General features: G+C 42.7%; 1 protein-coding gene across 1 annotated transcript in view; it reads right to left on the reverse strand.

Moving 5' to 3' along the window:
* Positions 1-24,007, reverse strand: part of EXT1 (exostosin glycosyltransferase 1) — a 383,734-nt gene that overhangs the window by 18,904 nt on the left and 340,823 nt on the right. The window contains exons 6-8 of the mRNA XM_077493248.1: positions 20,714-20,832; positions 16,646-16,741; positions 7,293-7,382 (exon numbers count right to left, since the gene is read on the reverse strand). Of these exons, the coding sequence (XP_077349374.1) occupies positions 7,293-7,382; positions 16,646-16,741; positions 20,714-20,832 (305 nt within the window). The remainder of the gene's footprint in view (positions 1-7,292; positions 7,383-16,645; positions 16,742-20,713; positions 20,833-24,007) is intronic.

Genomic DNA, 24,007 nt, shown 5'->3' on the forward strand with positions numbered 1-24,007 from the left:
ACCCGTAATGGAATGGAGTTTGACACCCCTGCTCTAGAGTGCTGAAGGAGATGTTCAGAGTTTAGGTTACCAATCCCCCCTGTAAAGTGGAACAAAAGAAAAAAAAAAAAAAAAAAGTTAGGGAGGTAGTGCTCCTTGGCAGAATAGACTTTATATGACTTTCCTGTCTGCCCTGGCATTGGCCACGTGGAAAAACGAGGTGTAATTCTAGCTAGCATGTAAAAGATTTACATCATCAATGGCCTTCCAATGGCTGAATAGAGAGAAGATGACAGCCCGGTAGATATCAGCTAGGGATACATATAGCTCTGAGAACTGAAGGAGGACAAACTTAGAGGTAGGTCTGCCATAATGATCAAGTATGCCAAGTCTCTTAGCCAAGCCACAAGTCCACTTTAAGGCCCCTTTCATACTTGTACGACGGCTATAGAGCTACTTACTGTACAACAATAGGGTAATGTTAAACTGAAAAGAAATAATAAAAGTAGGCATAAATAACTACACCACAAAAGAAAAAGTGCCTACTTTGTGACTTCTAATAAAGAAGGTGTGGGAGTTAATTTGGTTGCCCTGTCTCACTAGGTTATATTTTCATCCTGGTTAATAGGCTAATTCATTAAAATGAAATCCCGTCCCCAGAATCCTTCGTATTCTGAATCCTTCCTGTCTTACGCTGTCCCTATAATTAACACAATGCAATCCCGTCTGGCCTACAGGACCGTATTGCTGCGTTCTTTTCTTTTCCTAGGTGAAATCATTCCATCGCATTCTAGGCATTTGCAAACATCTTCGGTTCCATGGGAAATGCTCAACTTTTGTGTTGGTTCTGGATAATCCAATCTTTGCACACGAGATGGAAGATAGAGCTCACAAAACATTAATTAGTGAAATAAATGCTTCAGAGGACAGGCTTGCAGGGAACGACGTGATGAGCCGATAGCACGGAACGAGCTCCTTTCTCCCCCTCTCACCGTCTCTCTCCGGCTTCTGGTGACATTATAAGAAAGTGCTATATGCAAATCAAGAGCCCAATTAGCCGCTGAAAAAAATGCCCTGTCACCAGCAGAAGGTGACAATATTTCTGATAAAATGCTAAAATAAAAATCCATTAGGCAGGATTTAGAAAGGAGGATCCTAAAGGGCTTAGAGGGGGGAAAAGGTAATTTGTGGTTTTCTGATTTGATCTTCAGTAAGTGCATCGATTATTAAGGGGGAAAAAAGAAAAAGGAAGAGGGGAGCTTTTTTTTTAAGCGGATGCTATAGACCAGAGATATGCAATCAGCGGACCTCCAGCTGTTGCAAAACTACAAGTCCCATCATGCCTCTGCCTCTGGGTGTCATGCTTGTGGCTGTCAGAGTCTTGCTATGCCTCATGGGACTTGTAGTTCTGCAACAGCTGGAGGTCCGCTAATTGCGGATGCCTGCTATAAACATTTATAGGCCTCTTGCAGTCTTGCTTTGCGATCTGGCTGGCACAGACCATAGAGAGTAATATCCACATGTACAATCAGAAGTTGGGACACAGTGGAGCTGATTTACTTAAAGCGGTGTTGCCATTTAAAAAAAATATATATAAAAGTCAGCAGCTACTGACTTAATAATCGGACACTTACCTGTCCCAGGGTCCAGAGATGCGGGGGAACAAAGCCCTGCTCGTTTCCTCCTTCGCTCGACGGCGATGGCACTGTAACTGTGGGCGCCCAGGTGTGGCTTCACAGCCAGGCATCCACTGTGCATGCGCGAGCGGTGCAGCGCGCCGTGATTGACCACGCAATCAACTGGGACCGGTCACGTGTCCCAGATGATTGTCAAGAGGGAGGGGCAGAGCTGAGCCCTTCCTGCACCGAGGGGAAGTGATGTCACGAGCCCAGGAACTGAAGGAGGCAGACTAAGAGAGACCCCCTAGCAACAGCCATTTAGAATTGAGTAAAAAAAGAAAAAATTTCCAATTTTTTTTTTTAGGAACATTCATGAATTTTTTTGGGTGCAACTCCACTTTAAACTGCAGAGAGCAAAATCTGGTGCACTGTGCATGGTAGCCTATCAGCTTCTAACTTTAGCTTGTTCAATTAAGCCTGGACAATAAAACCTGGAAGCCGATTGGTTTCTGTGCAGAGCTGCACCAGATTTTGTACTCTCCAGTTTTAGTAAATCACCCCTTGTGTATGTAAACTCCAAGGATGGACTTTTCTTATTTGCTTCTTTTTGGCATCTTTAACCACTTGCCACCCAGGCCAATTCTGACATTTCTCTACTACATGTAAAAATCATAATTTTTTTTGCTAGAAAATTACACAGAACCCCCAAACATTATATAGGTTTTTTTTTTTTTTTTTTTTTTTTTTTAGCAGAGAGCCTAGAGCATGGGTATCAAACTGGCGGCCCTCCAGCTGCAAAAGTCCCATGAGGCTTTACAAGGCTGACAGTTACAAGCATGACTCCCACATGTAGAGACACGATGGGATTTGTAGTTTCGCAACAGCTGGAGGGCCTCCAGTTTGAGACTCCTGGCCTAGAGAATAAGATGGTGGTTGTTGCAACTTTTTATCTCGTACGGTATTTGCGCAGCAATTTTTCAAATGCGTTTGTTTCTGGGAAAAAAACAAACAGTTTCATGCATTAAAAAAAACAAACAAAAAACAGTAAAGTTAGCCCAATTTTTTGGTATAATGTGAAAGATGATGTTGCGCCAAGTAAATAGATATCCAACATGTCACGCTTCAAAATTAAACATGCTTGTGGAATGGCGCCAAACCTCAGTATTTAGAAATTCCCATAGACGACAATTTAATTTCTACATGTTTTGAGTACAGAGGCCTATTGCTAGAATTTTTGCTCTCGCTCCAACGTTTGCGTCAATATCTCACGTGTGGTTTGAATGCTGTTTACATACGTGGGCGTAACTTACATATGCGTTCTTCTGCGAGTGAACACACGGGGACAGGGGAGCTGTACATTTTTTTTTTATTGTTAATTTTACTTTTCTATTTTGACACTTCCTGTGTACATTTTATTTTTGATCACTTTTATTCCTATTACATGGAATGTAAACATCCCTTGCAATAGGATTATGGCATGACAGGTCCTCTTTACGGTGAGTTCTGGTGTCAATAAGTCCCGACACCTCACATTTAGGCTGGGAAGCTTGAACAAAAATAATGAAAACAATGATCTCAGCTTCCCAGCCAAGGCGGTACCATTTTTTCAAATACAGAGGCCGGGCGTGACGTCATAACATTGCATCCTCCCCCTGACCGATCATAGAGACTCCAGGGACCATCTGGCCCTCCGTAAATCTCTATGGTCCTCCAGGAGCTTGATCAGCTGACACAGGAGGCACTAGGAAGTGTTACAGAGCAGGCACAGAACAGGGGGAACGTCGTGAAATCAGGGGGCTGCAGAACCGGACCACAGGTGACTATCACCCCTCAGCACTATAAAGGCGATTTTTATTTATTGGAAATGTGAGTTGTATGTATGCGGAGTTCTGTTTGGAATTAAATCTTTTTAAAACGTTATCACGCTATTGCATGCCTCAGTTATTTTTCGCATGTAATATATATGAGGAGAGTCCTTGAACATACCAGGAGAAAATAGTGGATTTTGAGCTGGGCTATTACCGGGAGGAGCAGGTGCCTTGTGGTCCATACCAATATTCCATAAATCTGCATAGGATAAAGGAAACAAAGGAGGATTGCTGCAAGCTATTGCTATCAATTTACAGGCTTATTGTTTTTTAAGCCCTTAAAGTGAGGGTACACCTGGTGGGGGTCGTGTGCACACGGCATGAAGATACAATTATCGCATGTCAAATGTTATTTGGACTTCTGCTGATTAATTCAATAACTAATTAAGGACTGAGTGTGACTCACTGAGCACGAGCACTTTATATATATTTTTAATATAGAATGTCACGTTTTATATATTGATGCTTTATATAGGTTTTATGTAATTATTTTACTAGCGCTGCACATTGTGTCATATAAATTGTATTATCACGTGTGAGAAGTGCGGGCAGCTGATTAAAGTTTTATATATTCTTTTATGATGATTTTCGGTTATTTTAGGTTTAGTGTGGCAGCTCACAAGGTTTTACATTTAGTTCTAAATTTAATGACTTGGCTGCAACAAATTCAAAACGGATTACTGCCAGATTAGGAAATCTGGTGGTAATGAAAACCAATTTTGAGTTGGAGTACAGAGAAAGGCCAGTGCCCAGAGTGGGGCACGAATGTGATGGGAAGTGGTCATGACAACTTCCCACTCATGGCTAATGGGTTTGCCAAGATGCATCCCCAGCCGATAGTTGAGTGTAAACAAAAAGGGACATGGGATGCCGGCTGACATTACCTAAATTTGGCAATGGCCATAGTTGTTCAAAGACAGGAATTTATTGGCTGACAACTGGATGGGTGTGGGGATAAAACATTGGTTGCCATGATGCTGTCAGCTGATAGCATCTTGGCAATCAATGATGCTGTGCAGTCAACGTTATAGCAATGAAGGATGCTCTGCTGCAAACAGGTTAACAGCCTCGGTGTCACCATCTACCATGTGCTAAATTCATGTAACCTGTACTCAACAGGTACATGAAGTTGTTGCAGGCACAGAATTTCTTGTAGAATGTCTATAACATGCTTTATGAATTCCAGGGACTGTGGCACTGGGATGGGTTTTGTCCCCGGGGTTGCACACAAGATAGGGTCTGAAGGTTTGTTCTGAAAGTGGGGTTCCACCTACATTTTACACTCCTCACCATCCAGCACTGTGTACCCTTAAAACGAATTGGCATTTTTTTGGGGATCACTTACTTTATTACAGCTTTTTTCACTTCCTCCTTAGTGGCCGCAGCCCTGCATGTCATTTCCGGCTTTGCAATGTCTCCTGGGATATGTGTGTCACCATTCTCAGGAGGCAACAGATTTCCATAGCAAAGGGGTGGTACCGCTCCGATGCAGCAATTGCTACGGTATGGAAACCCAACCTACAAGCTATAATACTGCTCACTCCGCACTGCGCATGCACAAGATCGGCATGGGTAGCCAGCATGCATGGAATCCAGGAAGCACTTCACTGTGGCTTCAGATGCCCACACAGGAGATGGCCGTGGCGTGCTGGGACTTTCTAAGGCAAGAAAAAAATTCTGCAGATATACAGAACAGCCCTTAGGTGACACAATGCCTTTAGTAGACTACACTAAGCATGAGTATTATGAGGGGTATTTTTATCTTAAGTAAAATTTAGTCCGGAACACGGCTTTAAGTTGGATTTGTATGCAAGTCAGAACAGGTACTTTTTTTTTTTTAAGTGTAGCTCTAGCCAAGCTTTCTGGATAGCATATGGAAGGGTTACCACCCCTGTAACACTTGTTTTGCTGTCTATGTCCCTGTTCAGGAGATTTTACCACACTTTATGTTCCAATGACAATTCGATTTTGAAAATGTTGGGTTGCTGTGGAAACAAGTATTGGTGAAAAAGCATCAGTGGAGACACCTTTTTGCCATATAAACTCTTACAGGAGAGAATTTCCCTTCCTAGGGGTAGATTTGCTCTCACTTCCTGTTGCTTCCCTCCGTTTGTAAGTAGGAGTCTTTTGTAAGTCGGATGCTTGTAACCCGGGGACCGCCTGTATTTATAATTTTTTTTTAATGTCCATAGCATCCAGGCAGAATTCCTATTTGAGTTTTAAACCCAGACTGCAGAAAAGACAGTTAATGGCTGGCTGGTTGCGACTGGCAAAAAACTTCTTTCTTTAGCTCACTTTAAGCATCGCCCCCTTATGTTATGGGGTACTGTAGACACATAACCTGTTGACTGCTGTTTAACTTTAAAGTTAAACTTAGCGGACTGAGTGACATTAGCTCAGTGGCAATGTTGTTTCTTGCACAGCACTAACAGTTCACTGATCCTGGATGCCTGAAGCTGCTTTTTCATAATAAAAAAATTCCTGTAAAGGGCCGAATAGAACACTGCTCGGCAACGCTCACACTTCAATGGATGTCATGATTTTGTCCTTCAGCTCATATTAGAATCTGGGAAAATAAACAAGCAGAAAATCAGAACTGCTCAGTCAATGTGACTTTAATTATCTTGGAAGAAGGTTTCTGCAAGGGCTGAAAAACGTGCCTGGTGGTTCCACTATAATTGCATACACTTGTAAATTGTCAGAAGATATGAGCAACACGTAACCATGTTGTTTTTTGAGCAATTGTAAGCATCGAATTGAGGCTAAAAAAAAAACTCAAGACAAAGCTTCGGAGGACAATGCTTTTCATAAAAAGCTCACTGACAATAATAAACCTCCGCAGCCAAATGCAGACAGACCACACCATATGCATTGGAACTATCGGCATACATAATGATTCCTTCAAGCAGTGTTTGGCATGCTTGAGGTAAAATTAAAAGCCAAAAGTGACATTTCTCTTATGTGTTCCTTCCCGTGAGGTTCAATCATCTGTTGATGGATTCTATATTTGAGGGACTATCTTTCGTGGTAAGAGTTCCTCTACGAAACTTCTTGTGCTTTCAAAAGCCATAGCTGTAACAAAGCTAAATGATGCCATCATACTCCCTTATTTAATCACAGGAGCCACAGGGACCGGTTCATGTGCGGGGCAGATCAGAGGATTAGGAAAAGTATATCACCATTCTCCTCAAGACAAAAATGAGCAGTTGATCTGTGTAGGCCCCGATTTGGGCTTTAATGTATGAATAAGCCTGAAATTGCTATGAAGGCAAAGGTTCCAATAACAGGATGTGTAAAGGTTGAAGAGCCAGAAGCTGTATGGTAGTAAATTAAGGGATAGAATTAGGTAGAAAAGATACAAAACCCTTCAAGCCCAACTATTCTGTGTAGAACCAACATACCTTATTTGGCAGGGTCTTTAGTTTGGATATGTGATGCCACAGGTCCTCTCAATTACATAGTACAGCTCCCTACAGCGTTTCCCGGTGAGCCCAGGTGGATTCATAATGCATACCCAGGAGGGTCCTTGGTGCCCTGAGCTAACAGGAAGCGTAAAAATGACGTTGGACATCATTGTACCTGGAAAGGATGTATGTTGGATCATAGGACTGTGAATCTGGGAAGGGCAGTGCCAGAGATAGAGCAAGCATTGCGGTCAAAGCGTCGTCCCTTCATTACAGCCTTTTATTGTTCTTCCTAAACAAAATTCTTGGCTACACGTTCCAGCTGTTTGGAGCGCTCCATTAAAGGTTCATACATTTATAATGCATAAACAGTAGAGGTAAGGTACATTTTGCTCTAGATGCCATCAGATATAATCACATACCTCTGTTGTGGAAAGTACTGTGTCTTCGTCAAGGCTGAGAACGGCGTCAGTCGCTATGTTATCGTACGGCAGAAAACGGCTGCTCATGACCTGCCAAGATAAAGTTAGAAGAAATAGTCTCATTTAGGAAAAAGTCTCAAGAAATATAATAGATATGGCTTAACCTCTGTGCCTCCGGGTCAGATTATATTTTCACATATCCTTAGACTATACCAGTGTTGCCCAAGGTAGACATGAGGACTTGTCTTACAACTGTTGGAGAAAAAAATCTCCATGAAAATAACCTTTTTTTTTACTAAGAGTTCTGTACTGGTCATCACTTTTACTACCATGTTTGACTGCATATTAAAAAGTGTTCACTGACTGATAGGGCATCACCTGGAGTTATAGCATTAACATCGCTGCTCAGCTATATGCGGCGAGAACAGTAGTGAAGTAAATGCAAAGCCTAAATGAATGACATTTATTTTCCTAAATGAAACAGCACTGCCTATTATAAAACTGCCATGCTTTTTTTTTTTCCAACTTTTTTTGGGATATTGGTGCTGCTGTCCTTCAATAGCCTCTTTCAGTCACTTCCTGTCTATATGCACGCTCTCCAGTGTCAGCTGCACTTCGCTGCTCTGAAATCACTTCCCAATCTCAGCTTATGCCTGTGAAATTTGAGTGCACATAGCACCTACTCATCTCCATTAGAGGTGCATGGGACAGAGTGACAATGTAGGAGCACAACTGAGGCAGTTGTCATCCAAAAAAAACAGGAAGTGCCTAAATAAGGACCTTCATGGCAGGAAAGTGGCAGATTTAAAAATTAAAAACAACTTTTAAAATTAACGTGCTAAATCTAATATGATATATTAGTGGCGGGGTTTAGGTTTATTTTTACATTTCCAGCTGATCACCTGTCAAATGTAAAAAAAAAAAAAAGCCAATTAAGTCTAGGAGGCCTCCCTTAATAATATATAGTGATTTGTATATATTTTCTTCACTTGGTATAGTCAGGACTTAAATAAAATTAGCTTAGTCTGAATTACTGCACTTGGGGAATAAGGCAAATGTGTATTACGGTAAATGCCGATTCAGAAAAGCATCACCCCAAGCTGTGCACAACCATTCACTATGGCTGGCTGTATATGCTACTTGCGACTCCCCGGGTGAATAAATCCACCACGATTTTATTTTAAGCATATTAAAAGCCTCAAATTGTTGATGTACAGAAAGCATATAAAAACACAAGTTGAAGGACTTGAAAACTTGCAAAAAAGAAAATTAAAATAAAACCAACCCAAAACCTCTAAAGTCTTCCTTTAAATGGCTGTGATACAGTTATTGTTAGCTTGCTATTATGTTGGTAAGAGTAGAATATATAACATATGGACCGTGTTAGAAATGAGTAGTGGACTTGCCTGTAAAATGTCTCAACAATGCTGCAGTAATGAAGGGTTAAAAAAAAAGAAAAAAAAACACATTGAACATTTATCTCCTCATTAGGAACGGGTCTGGGGAAAAGACATGTAGACCCGAGCTAGGGTGCCAACATCTCCCTTGCCAAGCAGGCTGCACCTTTTGTGATTAGCAGCCAAAGAGCCTGCAGTCATAGGAAAGGTGCTGTAAAAGTGGCCTAAGGGTGTGGGAAGAAGATTCAAACATTGACCTGGTTTCTCAAGGGCTGACTTTATTTGTCCCTGAGCCTAGAATGTTCCAATAAGCTCATTTATTCTTAACCTCCAACTCATAACTTCTCATATGAGCTATAGAGAGAGACAACTACACACAGGAGCAGAATAAATAGGAAATTATAGTCGTTATGTTGTTTTCAATACAAAAAGTTGCCGGCTACAAAACATAAACCAGCGAGCAGTTATAGGAGAATCGCACGGCGGGTCCTTCTTAGTTATTATTTGCAGCCTTGAAACTAACCTGTCCAACTTCATCCCACCAAACCTTCTCCCTCCTGTAAAGGTATAAATATCACTCAAGGCTCAGACCCTGTTATATTGATCTTTATTTGTACAAGCTACCAAGTTTTTTTTTTTTACCCTACCTACCTTGTCTCTAAGTTTTCATAAAACATGGTAAAGCTGGTCCATGCATAACCCACAAGATGCTGGAATCATCTTCCCACCTATTACACTGCATGAAGCCGAACACAAGGCAAACTTCTAAAAACAATGCTAAAATACATATGTGAGAGGTGCTCAACATCCCAAAGAATTCACATTTATGTCCACTAATTTCCTACATTTAACACAGCCTACCAGAGACCGGATTTCTTTTTTTTTTTGGCTGCAGTTATTATTATACAGGATTTATATAGCGTCAAAAGTTTACGCTGCGCGTTACTATATGAAAGGGAGACAATACAGTTATAATACAATAAAATACAAAAGGATTAAGAGGGCCCTGCTCAGAAGAGCTTACAGTTAAAGAGAAGCTCCAGTCTGTGGAAAAAAAAATTTTTTTAGAGTCAGCAGCTACAAAATACCGTAGCTGATGACTTTTAATATAAGGATTTTAGTATCACTTTAAGCTAATAAAATGGTTTAACGAGAGGATTGAATAGAAAACCCCCTTAAGAGTCCAACAGCGTGCACCCCTTAGAGCAGCAAGAAAACATCCAGGCTCCATTTATTAGCGTTGGAGAATTGACCAGATGTCTGGCAGAGTGACAGACAGCCTGTCACTCCATCTCAGCCCTGTAATCACAAGTGAAGCTTTCTACTAAAATGGATTTCAGGACATGTCTCGCCTGGAGATGCTGTTGACAAATGTATCCATCCCCGCCAAGACAGGAATCAGAAGTAAGATTGAGATTTATTGGAAAGAAGATACTAAATTCTGCATTTCTTTCTAATCACGGCCGACCAAGTCTAGTTTATGACCCAGAGTGGAAGGGGAAACACTTGAAATAAAACAAATGGTAATGGTAACCGCACACCATCAGCACAACAGATGCTATAGGCGGTCATGGCACTGCAAAGGGGACTGCAGACTGATGGCTATATTGCAGCCATTATGTATTTTCTATGCCAATTCCAGACACTCTTCACATTCTACTAAATGTAGTACCATGAAAATAACCCCAATGTTCCCTAAATATACTTAATTAAAACCCATATAATAAAAATATCAAAATCTTCTAGCCAAATAATAACCATGTGTGTGCTAAAAACCCAAATTCATTCTAATATCTTAACATGAGTGTTGCCATCAAATGCAGGCTTTTAATTTCAAATGCAAAGCAGCTTAAATGCATGCAAAAGGCTGTGTGTTCCCCGATTTGACTCTCTAGTAGCACATGCGGCAAACAAATGCAAAGCTAAGCGGGTCAAACGCAACCTCAGAATGGTCATCCACACCATTTGGGTGTGGGATGGGAATCTGTTGATCTATGTTTGATTTGCATTTCAAACACAAGTATATAACACCCTCTCTAGTCTGGTCATTTATATAGCGTCGCCAAATTACGCAGTGCTTTACATATACATTGTACATTCACATCCGTCCCTACCCTCAAGGAGCTTACAACCTAAGGTACCTAACACATTCATACATACTAGGGCTAATTTAGACAGGATCCGATAAACCTACCAGCATGTCTTTGGGGTGTTGGAGGAAACCCGAGTACCCGGAGGAAACCCACGCAGGCACAGGGAGAACATGCAAACTCCAGGCAGATGGTGTTGTGGTTGGGATTCGAACCAGCAACCCTGCTGCTAAGTGAATGTTCTAACCACTACACCACTGTGCATGAAGAGCTAAAAATATACCCTTTTTTCCATTTTGGATTGGGAGTTTAGGGTCAACAAAGCTCTACAGGTTTTTATTGCTATATGTGCCTATTTGTCTTTGTCTCCAGCAATCAAAAATTTGTTGGTCCTGAATAGGTGTAGAGGGAATCCCTCCCAGTAGGAAACCAGCCTCATCAGGTGACGACTATTTAAGAGCCCTCACTTCCTGGTGTGTTTATGGAACTGGAAGTGAAATCTCTCTTGGGCATTGGCTCTAAACCACTGGTCTGTGGCCCCCTTCTCCAGAGCCTTCAGCCAATCACAGATCCTTTAACACAGTGCCTCCCAGCTACCAGAAAAGTACACAGTATCCCCAGGCCTCCTGAAAGTGCTTGTCCACCAGTGTCAGAACCATCCCCCCCTAAGCCCTCCATAGTGCCCCAACAAGACCATTCCACAGTACCCCTCCAGGCCTCAGAGTCTCCTACCCACTCCAGAACCCCCCACCCACAGTGACACCCAGCTCCATCTATCGTCTTTCAGCTTTTCAATACATGCTTTGCATTTCCATACTTTCATTCTGCGAGTATACACTTTAATTTTTACTGTTGGAGCATGGAAGCTTTTGGAAAAATTTCCTGGGCCTTGGTCTCAAAACTCAGAAAAAAATGGGAGTTGTTAACTCTTACTCTGTCTGTCCAAAAAATCACGCTAACCTGAGGCTGGGCCTCACCATATTGTTCTTTGCTAGGAAATAGTTTGCACAGTAGTGTATTTCACCATTTCCACCAACAGTGGGTGATTTGGACAGCGAAAGTGGAAATAAACCCTCCTATCTTCTTCAGCCAAGAACGCTGCCATCTTGGCCTCTGATCTGCAACTGCAATGATGCTACACATGTGATCAGTTATGACATCAGCCATTTGATGGTTTGTGAGAGGAAATGGGAGCGTTACATTCCCGGAATGTAACTGTTTTTTGAAACTGTTAAATCGATGGGTTGAGTCCTTCTTTAATCTGAATGTGAAATTAGAGTAGTTTACTTTTAAGCATAGAGTAGCTTTAAATACATTTAAAAACAGGTGGGCAGAGTGGCTTTAACCACTTCAGAGTGGTGCCGAATTGGTGACATTGTGAGATGTTCAGACACAATATTGGGCATTTTAATGTGTTTTTAGTTTGCTTTTTGGACCAGAAAGAACTATTTGAATCTTTAAAGCTTGTAGTTTGCAAGGTTTTTAAATTGGGGTTCAATATTTTTCTGTGGATATAGTTGTGTATTCAGATGTTTTTGTCTATTTTGCTTATGTCATATTTGTTGGAAAATGTTTTATATGGTATAAAAATAAAACTTTGGCTTTAGATGCATTTTAAAGATAAGCCACAAACATAAAATACATCATTCTGGATTTACATGTCTGAAAAACATGGCTTTTGTATTCCTTTTACATGTAAGACCCGGGGGCTGCCATTTTGAATAATTAAAAACCAAGAGATAGAAATGCGTCAGGATCTGGGCTGCATATACGTTAATGCCAAGAGTTCTGATTAATACAAAATTTCAAACGTGAAGGATTCTTTTGAATGCTGAACTTTCACCTGACACAAAATACGAAATTTATAAGTCAAGAAGAAAGAACCTGACTATCAGGTCCTACAGCTTGAATACGGATAAGCCTGCAGTGGGCTAAGACCATCGGAAGTCTGTATACTTGCAGCAAATTGTGCCTGTGTGCTGGGTAATGCCTGGCAGAGTGCGGCACCTTCGTTAAAGGGAAGATGCAGCATACAAGCCCATGCCTGGTTGCACACAAGAGACTTGTTTGTGGAGAAAACAGCATGAAGGTCAGTCCTTACACAAGGTGAGGAGGCAATGCGCTTCAGAATCTTAAAAAGATCACATTGCCTGCAAAGCTTAAAAGAAGAATATCGGAGAGGACTCAGCCTAGCAGAAACTCTTTGGATGATGTTTACTGGCGATTCAAGCAGAAACTGTTAGCTGACAGTTTAACGGCAACTATGATGTTTATGTCTCCATGGCGTGCTAAACTGCATCTTTTCTTGTCTGGCAAGTAAACCCTGGGGACTTCTCTCCTCTATGTTAATACCTGGCAGCAGGTGCACTGCAGGCATATTCTGCGACTACCAGTAACCCAATCTAAGCCTTCACGTAATAAAGACTAAGTGTTCCTTGATTCCCAACTCCACCCTCTGTCATTCTCAGAGAGGCAGCGTACACAATATGGAATTATTTGACAAGAGGATACATTATCGTCTTCTGTGGAAGTGCTCCACCGTGTCAGTAGATCACCGATGTTTTGTCATGCTGTGTTGGTTTTTACCTTAAAGTGGTTGTAAACCTCTGAAAGGAGAAATTAACAAAATATATCCTTCTATGGTGTGTACTTGCCTCAATACAAAGTACCCAAGTGTGAACCATGTCTGCTATAATCTTCCTCTATTATCTACACGAGTCATTTCTGACAGTTTATCCTGTCGCCTGGCAATCGAGGAGGTGGCCTTGCCCCCTCCCCAGCATAAGGCAGGCGATCGACAGCCTCAGCTGTACATGTTTCCTTATGAGACTGTGTAAAAGGGGGTGCGTTCATTCCCTCTACTCAGGTCTCAGGTTACACTCAGCTCTCCTACCTGTGATGTGCAGTGTGTGGTGTCAGATTCCCCCTCTTGCCACAGGGAAGCTCAGAAATTGAATGGCTGAAGAGAAGGACTGTAGTTAAACAGATACAACTTTTGTAGGAGGATTGGTTTCTTCTCTGTATCAACGGAGGCCAGTCACTTCAATATGTAAGGGTTTACAACCACTAAAAAGTAAGCCCTGTGGTGGGAACATACAACATATATACCAAGGGAGCAGAGAAGGAATAGGGGGAGTGAGGGGGGGGGGGGGAGGCGAAGGGAAGGTGTGATGAACGGGCAAGGAGAAGGAGACGAGAAGGCGGTGGTAGGGGGAGGAGACGGGAAGGCGGTGGAAGGGGGAAGAGACGGGAAGGCGGTGGAAGGTGGAGGAGACGGGAAGGCGGGGGAAGGCGGTGGAAGGTGGAGGAGACGGGAAGGCGGGGGAAGGCGGTGGAAGGTGGAGGAGACGGGAAGGCGGGGGAAGGCGGTGGAAGGTGGAGGAGACGGGAAGGCGGGGGAAGGCGGTGGAAGGTGGAGGAGACGGGAAGGCGGTGGAGACGGGAAGGCGGAGGAGACGGGAAGGGCGGAGGAGACGGGAAGGGCGGAGGAGACGGGAAGGGCGGAGGAGACGGGAAGGGCGGAGGAGACGGGAAGGGCGGAGGAGACGGGAAGGGCGGAGGAGACGGGAAGGGCGGAGGAGACGGGAAGGGCGGAGGAGACGGGAAGGGCGGAGGAGACGGGAAGGGCGGAGGAGACGGGAAGGGCGGAGGAGACGGGAAGGGCGGAGGAGACGGGAAGGGCGGAGGAGACGGGAAGGGCGGAGGAGACGGGAAGGGCGGAGGAGACGGGAAGGGCGGAGGAGACGGGAAGGGCGGAGGAGACGGGAAGGGCGGAGGAGACGGGAAGGGCGGAGGAGACGGGAGGGCGGAGGAGACGGGAGGGCGGAGGAGACGGGAAGGGGGAGGAGACGGGAAGGGGGAGGAGACGGGAAAGGGGAGGAGACGGGAAAGGGGAGGAGACGGGAAGGGGGAAGAGACGGGAAGGGGGAGGAGACGGGAAGGGGGAGGAGACGGGAAAGGGGAGGAGACGGGAAGGGGGAGGAGACGGGAAGGGGGAGGAGACGGGAAGGGGGAGGAGACGGGAAGGGGGAGGAGACGGGAAGGGGGAGGAGACGGGAAGAGGGAGGAGGAAGGTAAAAGGGAAAAAGGGGGAACGGGAAGAGAAGGTGAGGAGAAGGCTTTTTCCCTTGACGGATTCAGGATAAAAAGTGGGTATAGTGCTTTTTGGAGAATACTGCCTCTTGTTAAAATTAAATAAATAACCCTGGCCATGAATAATAAGGGTAAAGGCCCTTCTTCCCAGTTGGGGAAAGCACCAGAAGTCTAATCTTAGAATCATTTTAAATGTATTTTTCTTCTTGAAGAGTAACACAAAGGGGTAGGGGGTGGAATATGAGATATGGTACCTTAACGTGAACCTGAGCTTTTCTGTGCAGAACAAGGTAAATGGTTATATTGCCTCATCTCTCCCATATTTCTGCTTTGGCTGTGCAAGCAAAGCACAGGTTCTCTTTAAGGGTCAGAGACACAGGTAGGCATTTCTGAAGTTTCCCTGTGATATACGTTTGTAAAATATTTTTATGAAATGCAAGGTTTAAAATGTTTAAGTGGTATTAAACCCATAACCAAAAACCTATTACATTGCAGCTAATCAACAATTCGATATGGTGGCTGCATTGCTTTTTTTGACTCTGTTTTGACCTGGTGATCTGGCCAGAAACATTCTTCCTATATCAGAATGTCTATACTCTGAATTAAGGCACAACAGAGATGCCTTTGGACAGAAGCAGTCAATCTGGGGGAGGAAAGTGTTAGATTGACTAGTAGATTTAAGTAAATTAACAAATTGTTGCCAAACTCCAGCTAAAACATTATAATCAGTTACAGCAAAAGCCGATCATTGTGAGCACCCCTGTCAATGCTAAATGGTTTGTCACATCCCTGTAACTGCTACATCTGCAGGACAGCTTGTTCTTTTAAAAGACAACAGACTTACTGGCTGGATCACCAGGTGAAAATAAAAGAAAGGAAGCCTAAAAAAGAAAACAAATGCAGCCACCGCATCTAAGAATTGGTAAACTGCAATATAATAGCGTTTGCTTTTGGGTTTAATACCACCTTCATTTCACACCCACAACAGACTTCAAACTGATCTGAAATGACCATGTACAGTTTGTACACCTTCAAAGTGCAGTCATTCTTTTATAGCTTAAATTAACAGAATGTACCAATTTGTGGTCAATAGAGGGAGGTAGAGAGCCAAGGTGTTCACCCAAACATTTTTTCCAGCAGACTAGATTGTAAGTATCCAAATTTTTGCTGAGGAATGTGAGCATCAGCACATACCTCACCTCAATCTCAAACCTATTAGCATAAAAAGATTTCCTGGTTAACTCTAAACTGAACATATGTATTTTGCAAATTGTTTTTGAAATCTGCAATATCTTGACAGCCGTTTAAAAACCTACCATATAAAGTTGCATTCTCCAACATGCTCCGGGCCCCTTAAATATTCACTCGTGGGTCACTTTAAGCCGCCCGTTCACACCGGTGCGATCTGATAGTTCCAAATCGCATGACAAGTCACACCCCATTGTTGGCGACTCACATTGCAGCGACTTTGAAACACGTTCCTTTTTGCCGATTTCATTGTAACGTCTACTGCTAAACGGAGACACAAGCTGCAACTAAATCTGAGGTGCAAATCGCACTGAACTACGGCTTTGAAATCGCACGTTAGTAGCGTGATTTTAAAGCCGCACCAGTGTGAACCAGGGCTTAATGGCAGATTACTATTTGGAGAACATGGATCAGAAGTCCACATAATACTTTTATCCGCTCACAAATCTGTGCCGTCAGTTTTCATTGAAAAAACAAAGCTTGCGACTTCACAAATAAAAAAGGCCAAGTAGCAGGTCTGTCTCACCTTGCTCTCCCCTTCAATAACGATGACTGGCACGGCAGTGGCAGGCCAGCGGTGCTTGGCAGGGAGCGGCTTGTCACAGTTCCACAACACTATGATCTGAAGAGAGAAACAAAAATAAAAATAATAAAAAACACAATCCAGCATCAGCAACCTTCCAGACAAATATCTCCTAAATGTTAAAGCTGAACTCCGGGCAAACCGCTAAATACACCAATACAATTCATATTCATATATCAAGGAGGCTGTTTTACCAGCCAAAGGATTTGTAATTCTGTCCATTCAATACTCAGATTTACACAGCTCTGCTACATGGCACATCCCTGTCTGAAAAGGCAAAAGACCTCATTTTTCTCTGTTGCAATTCAGTAACTTTTACAGGTCTCCCCAGCCTGTAACTAGACAGTGAAAGGAGAAGCAGCACTCAGATAAGCTGATCTCTCCTTCACTCAGCCCTCTGCTCCTATTAGCATGCACTTTTCACTGACACTTTGTGCTGCTTATCAATTTCCCAGTCTGAGCTATGCTGTACAAGAACTGCAGGGGGCTGATACCTTGATACTTAAACTGCTTGCATTAAAGTGGTAGTAAACTGTACCGTTTTTTTTTTTGTTTTTTTTTTGCAGTGTTCTGCTATAATGTGCATCAACATGGCAGCATGGCGCTCTGCATTCACCACACACTCAGTTTGCCATGAAGGCAGAGCATCACTGGCTAGAGCCGATGTGAACCTTTTAGAAACCGGACATGTTTAAAAGATATTCAGCGAACCTACAGGTAAGACTTACTATAAGCTTACCTGTAGCTACAACTTTTAAACTTTTAGTCCAGTGTGGACAGAGAGGAACAAAAAAGCCATGTAGGCAACTGACATACTCCTGATCAACCAACGATGACATCATTTGTTAGGATGCCAGTGGCTTGCCCGAACGGTGCCAAAATGAGCAATGCTGCAAAATAAAAATCTGTGGTTTGTGTAAAAAAAAAAAAAAAAAAAAAAAAAAAAGGAAGCAGGCTTGACCCACCCACCAGATTGTTGTACATTTTTGGCATCTGGGGGCAATTTGTAGACCTTTTGCCATGGCACCACTGAAGAGCCCAAATTACACACATGATCACATAGAGGGAAGTTTAAAAAAACAACAAAAAGGTAAAAAAATAAAATAAAAATAAATAAATAAAAAAAGATACTTAAGCCAGCCATAGACGATTTGAATCTCGGCAGGCCCCGACAGAGATCCAAACCATCTAGGGGTAGACTGATTGTACCCAAATTGATCGATTGGTCAACTTGGGTACAACCAGCATGTAGGATCTTTAGAATGCAATTACTGCCAGTGGCTATAGCCACTACCAATAATCACTGTGTTCTCCCAACAGGCACAGATCCCTATGACCCCATTCCACTGGAAGAACGCAGAACGGAAGGGATTCTGTGTTGATGGGGTACTTGAGCTATTTTCTTTCCTGTAAGCCATGGTTATAGGAAAGAAGGTCATAACATCTATGGCCTGCCTTACATTGCAAATTTTGGTAAAAAAAACGTATGCAGGACTATGGGGAGAAAAGTGGAGGGAACACATAAAGGCTGGTTTGTTACCCAACCTTTCCTCTTACATTTAACTCTAAAAACAAAGAAGGAAAAAATAATTCTGCTTCTTTAAGTGGTAATAAAAAAAAGAAAAAAAGAAAAAGTAAAATAAAGTATCTTTTTTTGGGGAGCAAACATTCTTCAATGGAGCCTTTGGCACAACATGTACGAACGCCCCAGCCTAGCAGGTTAAAATGTTACCGCTATAATTGCTGCATTGGGGGATAAGCATGCAGAAGTCTGATAAACAAAGACTATTCTACTTTGGAAAGTCTTTATGTAAGGGGAAACTAGACTGTAATTTCAGCAAATACACGTTTTGAGTTGTTTTAAAGTTTTCCTAAAGGTAGGTAATTTCCAGTGTGGTTCAGCATTTAGCCATGTATTCATTGCATTTGACACAAATATTTGTTCCATTTTCTTTAGTGGCTATCTGAATGTCATCCAGGGCAATCCTCTACTCTTCATCGGAGATGAGCAATTACACAACAAGTCTCCGAGGGCATACTGAACAGACAACCTGAGCTGCCCACACACCACCGTTTAGACGGGTAGCTTCACTTTTGTATAACACAATCTACATATACAGTGGTTATAGAAAAGAATCATCCCCCTTTAAAATAATCACATTTTGTTGCATTGCAGCCTTTTTATAACATCCAAGAGAAAGGTAAACACCAACATGTCAGGAAAATAAATAAATAAATAAAAAACAGGATCACTGAGTTGGAAAAAGGATTACCCCCTCATGTCAGTATTTTGTTGGACCACCTTTTGCTTTAATTACAACCTTTGGTTTGTTGGAATTTGTCTTGGTTAACGTTGCACATCTAGACTTTGTAATATGCCTACTCTCCTTTGCATAACTGCTCAAGTTCAGTTAAATTTGATGGTAATTCCACAGATTTTCAATGGGGTTTAAGTCTGGGCCTCTAGATCATGGAAGGACATTCACCCTTTTCTTCTTCATCCACTGTGTGCTTTGAGTCATTGTCATGTTGGAAGGTAAACCTTCTTCCCATTGACCACTTTCTAGCAGAGGTCAGCAGATTTTCCTCAAGAATTTGATGGCATTTGTCCCATCCATTTTTTCTTATATCTTGACAAGTACTCCAGTCCCTACTGCAAAAAAACAGGCCAAATAATTTTAGTCTCATCTGACCAAAAAAACTTTTTCCATGTGGCCTCAGAATCTACAAGGTGCATTTGTGGTGGTCAGATGAGACTAATTTAATTATCTGACCTGAACACCAAACAATTTATGTCTGGTGGAAATCCATCCAAACACCACCATTCTTACAGTAAAGCATGGCGGCGATAATATCCTGACATGGGGGTCTTTCTCTGCAGCAGGAACTGGAGCACTTGTCCAGGATAGAAGAGGGGCAACATACCATCAGATTCTCGAGGAAAATCTGCTGCCCTCTGCCAGAAAGTTGTCAATGGGAAGAAGGTTTATCTTCCAACAAGACCCAAAGCACACAGCAAAAATGAACAAACAGTGATTGGAGGAGAAGACGGTGACTTAGTCAGAATCCATGTACTTGTATGATAAAGTATCCTGTTCACTTTGTATTTCTATCTTTGTCTGAAATCCCTGGTGTTCCTGCCAGTCCATCTACCGAGAGCACACCATGGTCGGTTCTCTAGCTATTTTGGGAACTCAGTGTGCTGTCCTCCAATTATCAATCTTGAGACCACTGATCCCCGCTGAGACCACTGCCTGTGGAAGGGAACTCCACATCCTTGCCGCGCTTACACTAAAGAGAACCCTCTACGTAACTTAAGGTTAAACCTCTTTTCTTCTAATTTTAATGAGTGGCCACGAGTCTTGTTAAACTACCTTCCACAAAAAAGTTTTATCCCTATTGTGGGGTCACCAGTACGGTATTTGTATATTGAAATCATATCCCCTCTCAAGCATCTCTTCTCCAGAGAGAATAAGTTCAGTGCTCACAACCTTTCCTCATAACTAATATCCTCCAGACCCTTTATTAGCTTTGTGCCCTTCTTTGTACTCGCTCCATTTTCCAGTACATCCTTCCTGAGGACTGGTGCCCAGAACTGGACAGCATATTCTAGGTGCGGCCAGACCAGAGTTTTGTAGAGCGTGAGAATTTTTGCTTTAGCTGCTTCTGAATATGGGGAGCAGACGAAAATTTTATTAAATATTTCTAAAAGTCACAAGTATATGTTTTGTCATAGTAATTTAGCACATCATTTCGTTGTATGGGTAATGCTACACTATTTTATTCAATACTAAACGGCTTTTACAACACAACAAATATCTAAGAAGATTTTCACTAATACATGTGCTGCCACAAAATAACTGCCACTGGTATGAACTGGCCACGAGTATTATAGTGCTACATTAAAAACAAATCCTCAGCATTAATGACGGAAAAAAATACATCCATTTATGCCTCCCAGATTGTTTAACCTGTATGAACAAAGTTAGAATATAAGTTTTATTTAGGTACCTGATGACAGTACTGAGACTTGGCTACGGCGACCAGCAGCTTTAAGATTGGCTGAGACTGAGAAACCAATGGTGTCACAGCGTGGATGACTGCAGTAAACTTGGTAGGGGGTTTAATACCTAAATAAAAAGAACAAGATATTAACAAACCATTACACATCAATTAGCCATGTAAAGATTCTACTGGCCACCCAATTCTAAAGCCATATCAATAACTATAGTATAGGGCCCATCTCCAGAAAACTTTGCAACCTATTAATGACAGTAGCAGTGTATTGCATATAACAGTATGTTATGTACAGCTACATCCTATAGCTGAACTTTCAACCGTCAAGAACGAGGTGAAGTACAACACTACGACGAGCCGAGCAAATGAAGTTCAATGCTTCCGAGCATGCGTCAAATTGTTACCGAGCATGCGTAGGAATTTTGCACGTCGGAATTTGTACAATCGGAATTTCCGATCTGAACTTTTTATGACAGAAAAATAGAGACCTGCGCTCAATCTTTTGCTGGCTGGAATTCCGCCAGCAAAAGTCCAATGAGCGCACACACGGTCGGAATTTCTGACCAAAAGCTCTCATCCGACTTTTGCTGGCAGAATTTCTGATCGTGTGTATGGGGCTTTACTGGACCCTGATGTTCCTGTTCCCGCTGTGTACTTTCCACTCATTTTGCTAAAATGTCAACAAGCATTTATTTTTAAAAAGTTTGCATGAGTCTACAAAATCTACTCAAATTTATCTTAGATGATTTAAAAAAAAAAAAAAAAAAAAAAAAAAAAAAAAGATATGAATCAGTTGTGTAAGTATTAGCAATTGGGAACAATGCTGACCTATGCTAATTTATCAGTTTCTTCACTTGACTCCATTTCCTGAGTTACTGAAAGCTTCTCAACTTTTTTTTTATCTTATATCAGCCTAAAAAGAAACAGAAATTTTGAGGGCTGAATCTTAAAGCCCAGCTCTGACTGACACATTATAGTAAAACAAAGCAGCATAACAAGTCATGTTTAGTGGTTTCCATTCTTATGCACCCTTTTCAATGATGTGCTATGGTACCAGTGCCCAATACATGTTACTCATATGCTGATGCCATTCATTTAGCTACGAACCTGTACTTTACACATTAAGAGCAAAGCAACAGGTTACCTTAATGCCAAAGCCTACATCTACCACCCCTTGGCTACCCCATTGCCCTGTTTGTCTTCTAGTAGCAAAGACAAAAACCCGATACTTCTGGGTATGGGGGAGCAAATGGCTCATTCACCCCCCCCCCCCCCAAGTGGCAGCACGGGTACATGCCAATTGGCCACTCAGCTACTGAGTGCACTCATACGGAGGGGAGAGAAAGTCCTAAGCTCTGTGCAAGCTCCATGTCAGTAATTGGAGCTTATGCAGGGTGGTTTCTCTTCACCCTTGTGAGAAAATGGGGCGATAGGCAGTGCCATCTTAATAGCATCATGGGCCCCCTGGGTAAAGTAATGCACTGGGGGCCCTACCAGCTTTTACTCACAGCCACCTGCAATGTAGTCAGCTGCTCCTTCCTCTCCCATGCCGAGTCTGAGTAGGGGGTCTGCACCTAAGTGAACCTTTAGCCCTGGCCTGCATGTACAAAGCATAGGTTCACTTTAAATGCAAGGCTGTATTGTGTTCCATTATAATACAATGGCATCTGGACTTTATATTACAGATTCTTGCAGGTAGTCCTATATATTTTTACTATAGGTTTATTAAAATAAATATTCATACCTACAGTACTTCTATGTTGCAGCTGTCCCCCGTTGGCTCCAAGCCCAACAACCGAGCAATCACATGACATTTAATCGTTCAATTCTCAGTATGCTCAGAGTGGAGAGTGGTGACCGTCAGTCACTGCTCTACGCTCTGATCCTCCAGCACTCACTGAAACGCCAAACTGAGCAGCTGGCTCAGTTTCTAAGACATACACTGAGAGGCAGAGCCAGCTGTCAATTAAGCAGTTGGGTGGTTCCAGACAATATTGTTGGGATCCTTCTAGAGCCGGGAGTGGCTTTCCCACATGGGTCACAAGAGAGCAAATGTAAGTGCACTTCTGTGACCCTCAAGAGACGTATGACCAAAGATGCTTTTAGGAGCCCCATAATGTATGGCACACAATTATATAAATGTTGACTTTTAGCAAGTCAGCACTTTAGGCTGCCCATCTAAACTTGTTAAGCATTAGTAAAGCCATTTATCAAACTTAGCAGCCAAAGAAAAAGTCCCCCAAGAGGGAATGGGCTAGCTAAAGTGATTAAAGATGAAGTAATGCCTTCCTCTTTAATTGTACCTACAGGTAAACCTATAGTAAGGCTTATCTGTAGGTACTGTAAATATCTCCTAAACTTGCACTGTCTAGGAGATATTTACCATAAACGCTGACGTCATTGGCACAGGCACACTGAAGGAATGGCTCCGCTCGTGCCGCTTCTTCAGGACCCGTGCCGTGACTGTCAATCACAGCACCGGAGCCCGCGAACCTGGAAGTAACTTTGGTTAAAACGGAGGTTCCACCCTAAAGTGGATCTTCCGCTCATCGGAACACACAGTTGGCACCTTTCAGGGGGGAGGGGGTGCAGATACCTGTCTAAGACAGGTATTTGCACCCACTTTCAGGCATACACTACACCATGGGAGTCTATGCCTCTTCCTGTGCCGCCACGCTGTCTGCTGGGACACACACGGGTCCCAGAGACAGCGTGGACCATACCCATTGTGCTGCGCGACTCGCGCATGCGCAGTAGGGAACTGGGAAGTGAACCTGCAACGCTTCACTTCCTGATTCCCACACCGAGAATGGTGGCGTACAACCTAGTGTCATGGGTATGGGAGCTCCTAAAGGCATTTCTGACACAGACCTATGCTATGAAATTCTATTGCCACTATTATAAAGAAGCGCACTATATGTACTCTCTAAATTTCAATATATCGAACCCGTTCGTGATTTTAGCCCTGGTTCACATCAGAATGTGGAAACCCATGATCAGTGCGCGTTTCAAGCACCACATTCAAAACGAACTGCCCTTACGATCTGCAGCCGGTGTCAATGCAATATTAACAACACCACAAATGCAGGTCACAAACAGTGCGCTTGGTGCTCTGAGGTGCGATTTGAGTCCATTCAAAATGAAGGGGATCAAATCGCATCGCACTGAATCGCATGTTCGATTTACAGTGTGAACCGGGGATTACACTGCTTATAATCATTTATTCAGTTCTCATGCAGAGACACATCCCGGCATGCATGGCTATGTAGCTATGAGTGAAACAGTGCT

Source organism: Lithobates pipiens, unplaced genomic scaffold (genome assembly GCF_037356315.1).
Source record: "Lithobates pipiens isolate NorthernLeopardFrog02 unplaced genomic scaffold, aLitPip1_a1.2 Scaffold_19, whole genome shotgun sequence".
Classification (NCBI taxonomy): domain Eukaryota; kingdom Metazoa; phylum Chordata; class Amphibia; order Anura; family Ranidae; genus Lithobates; species Lithobates pipiens.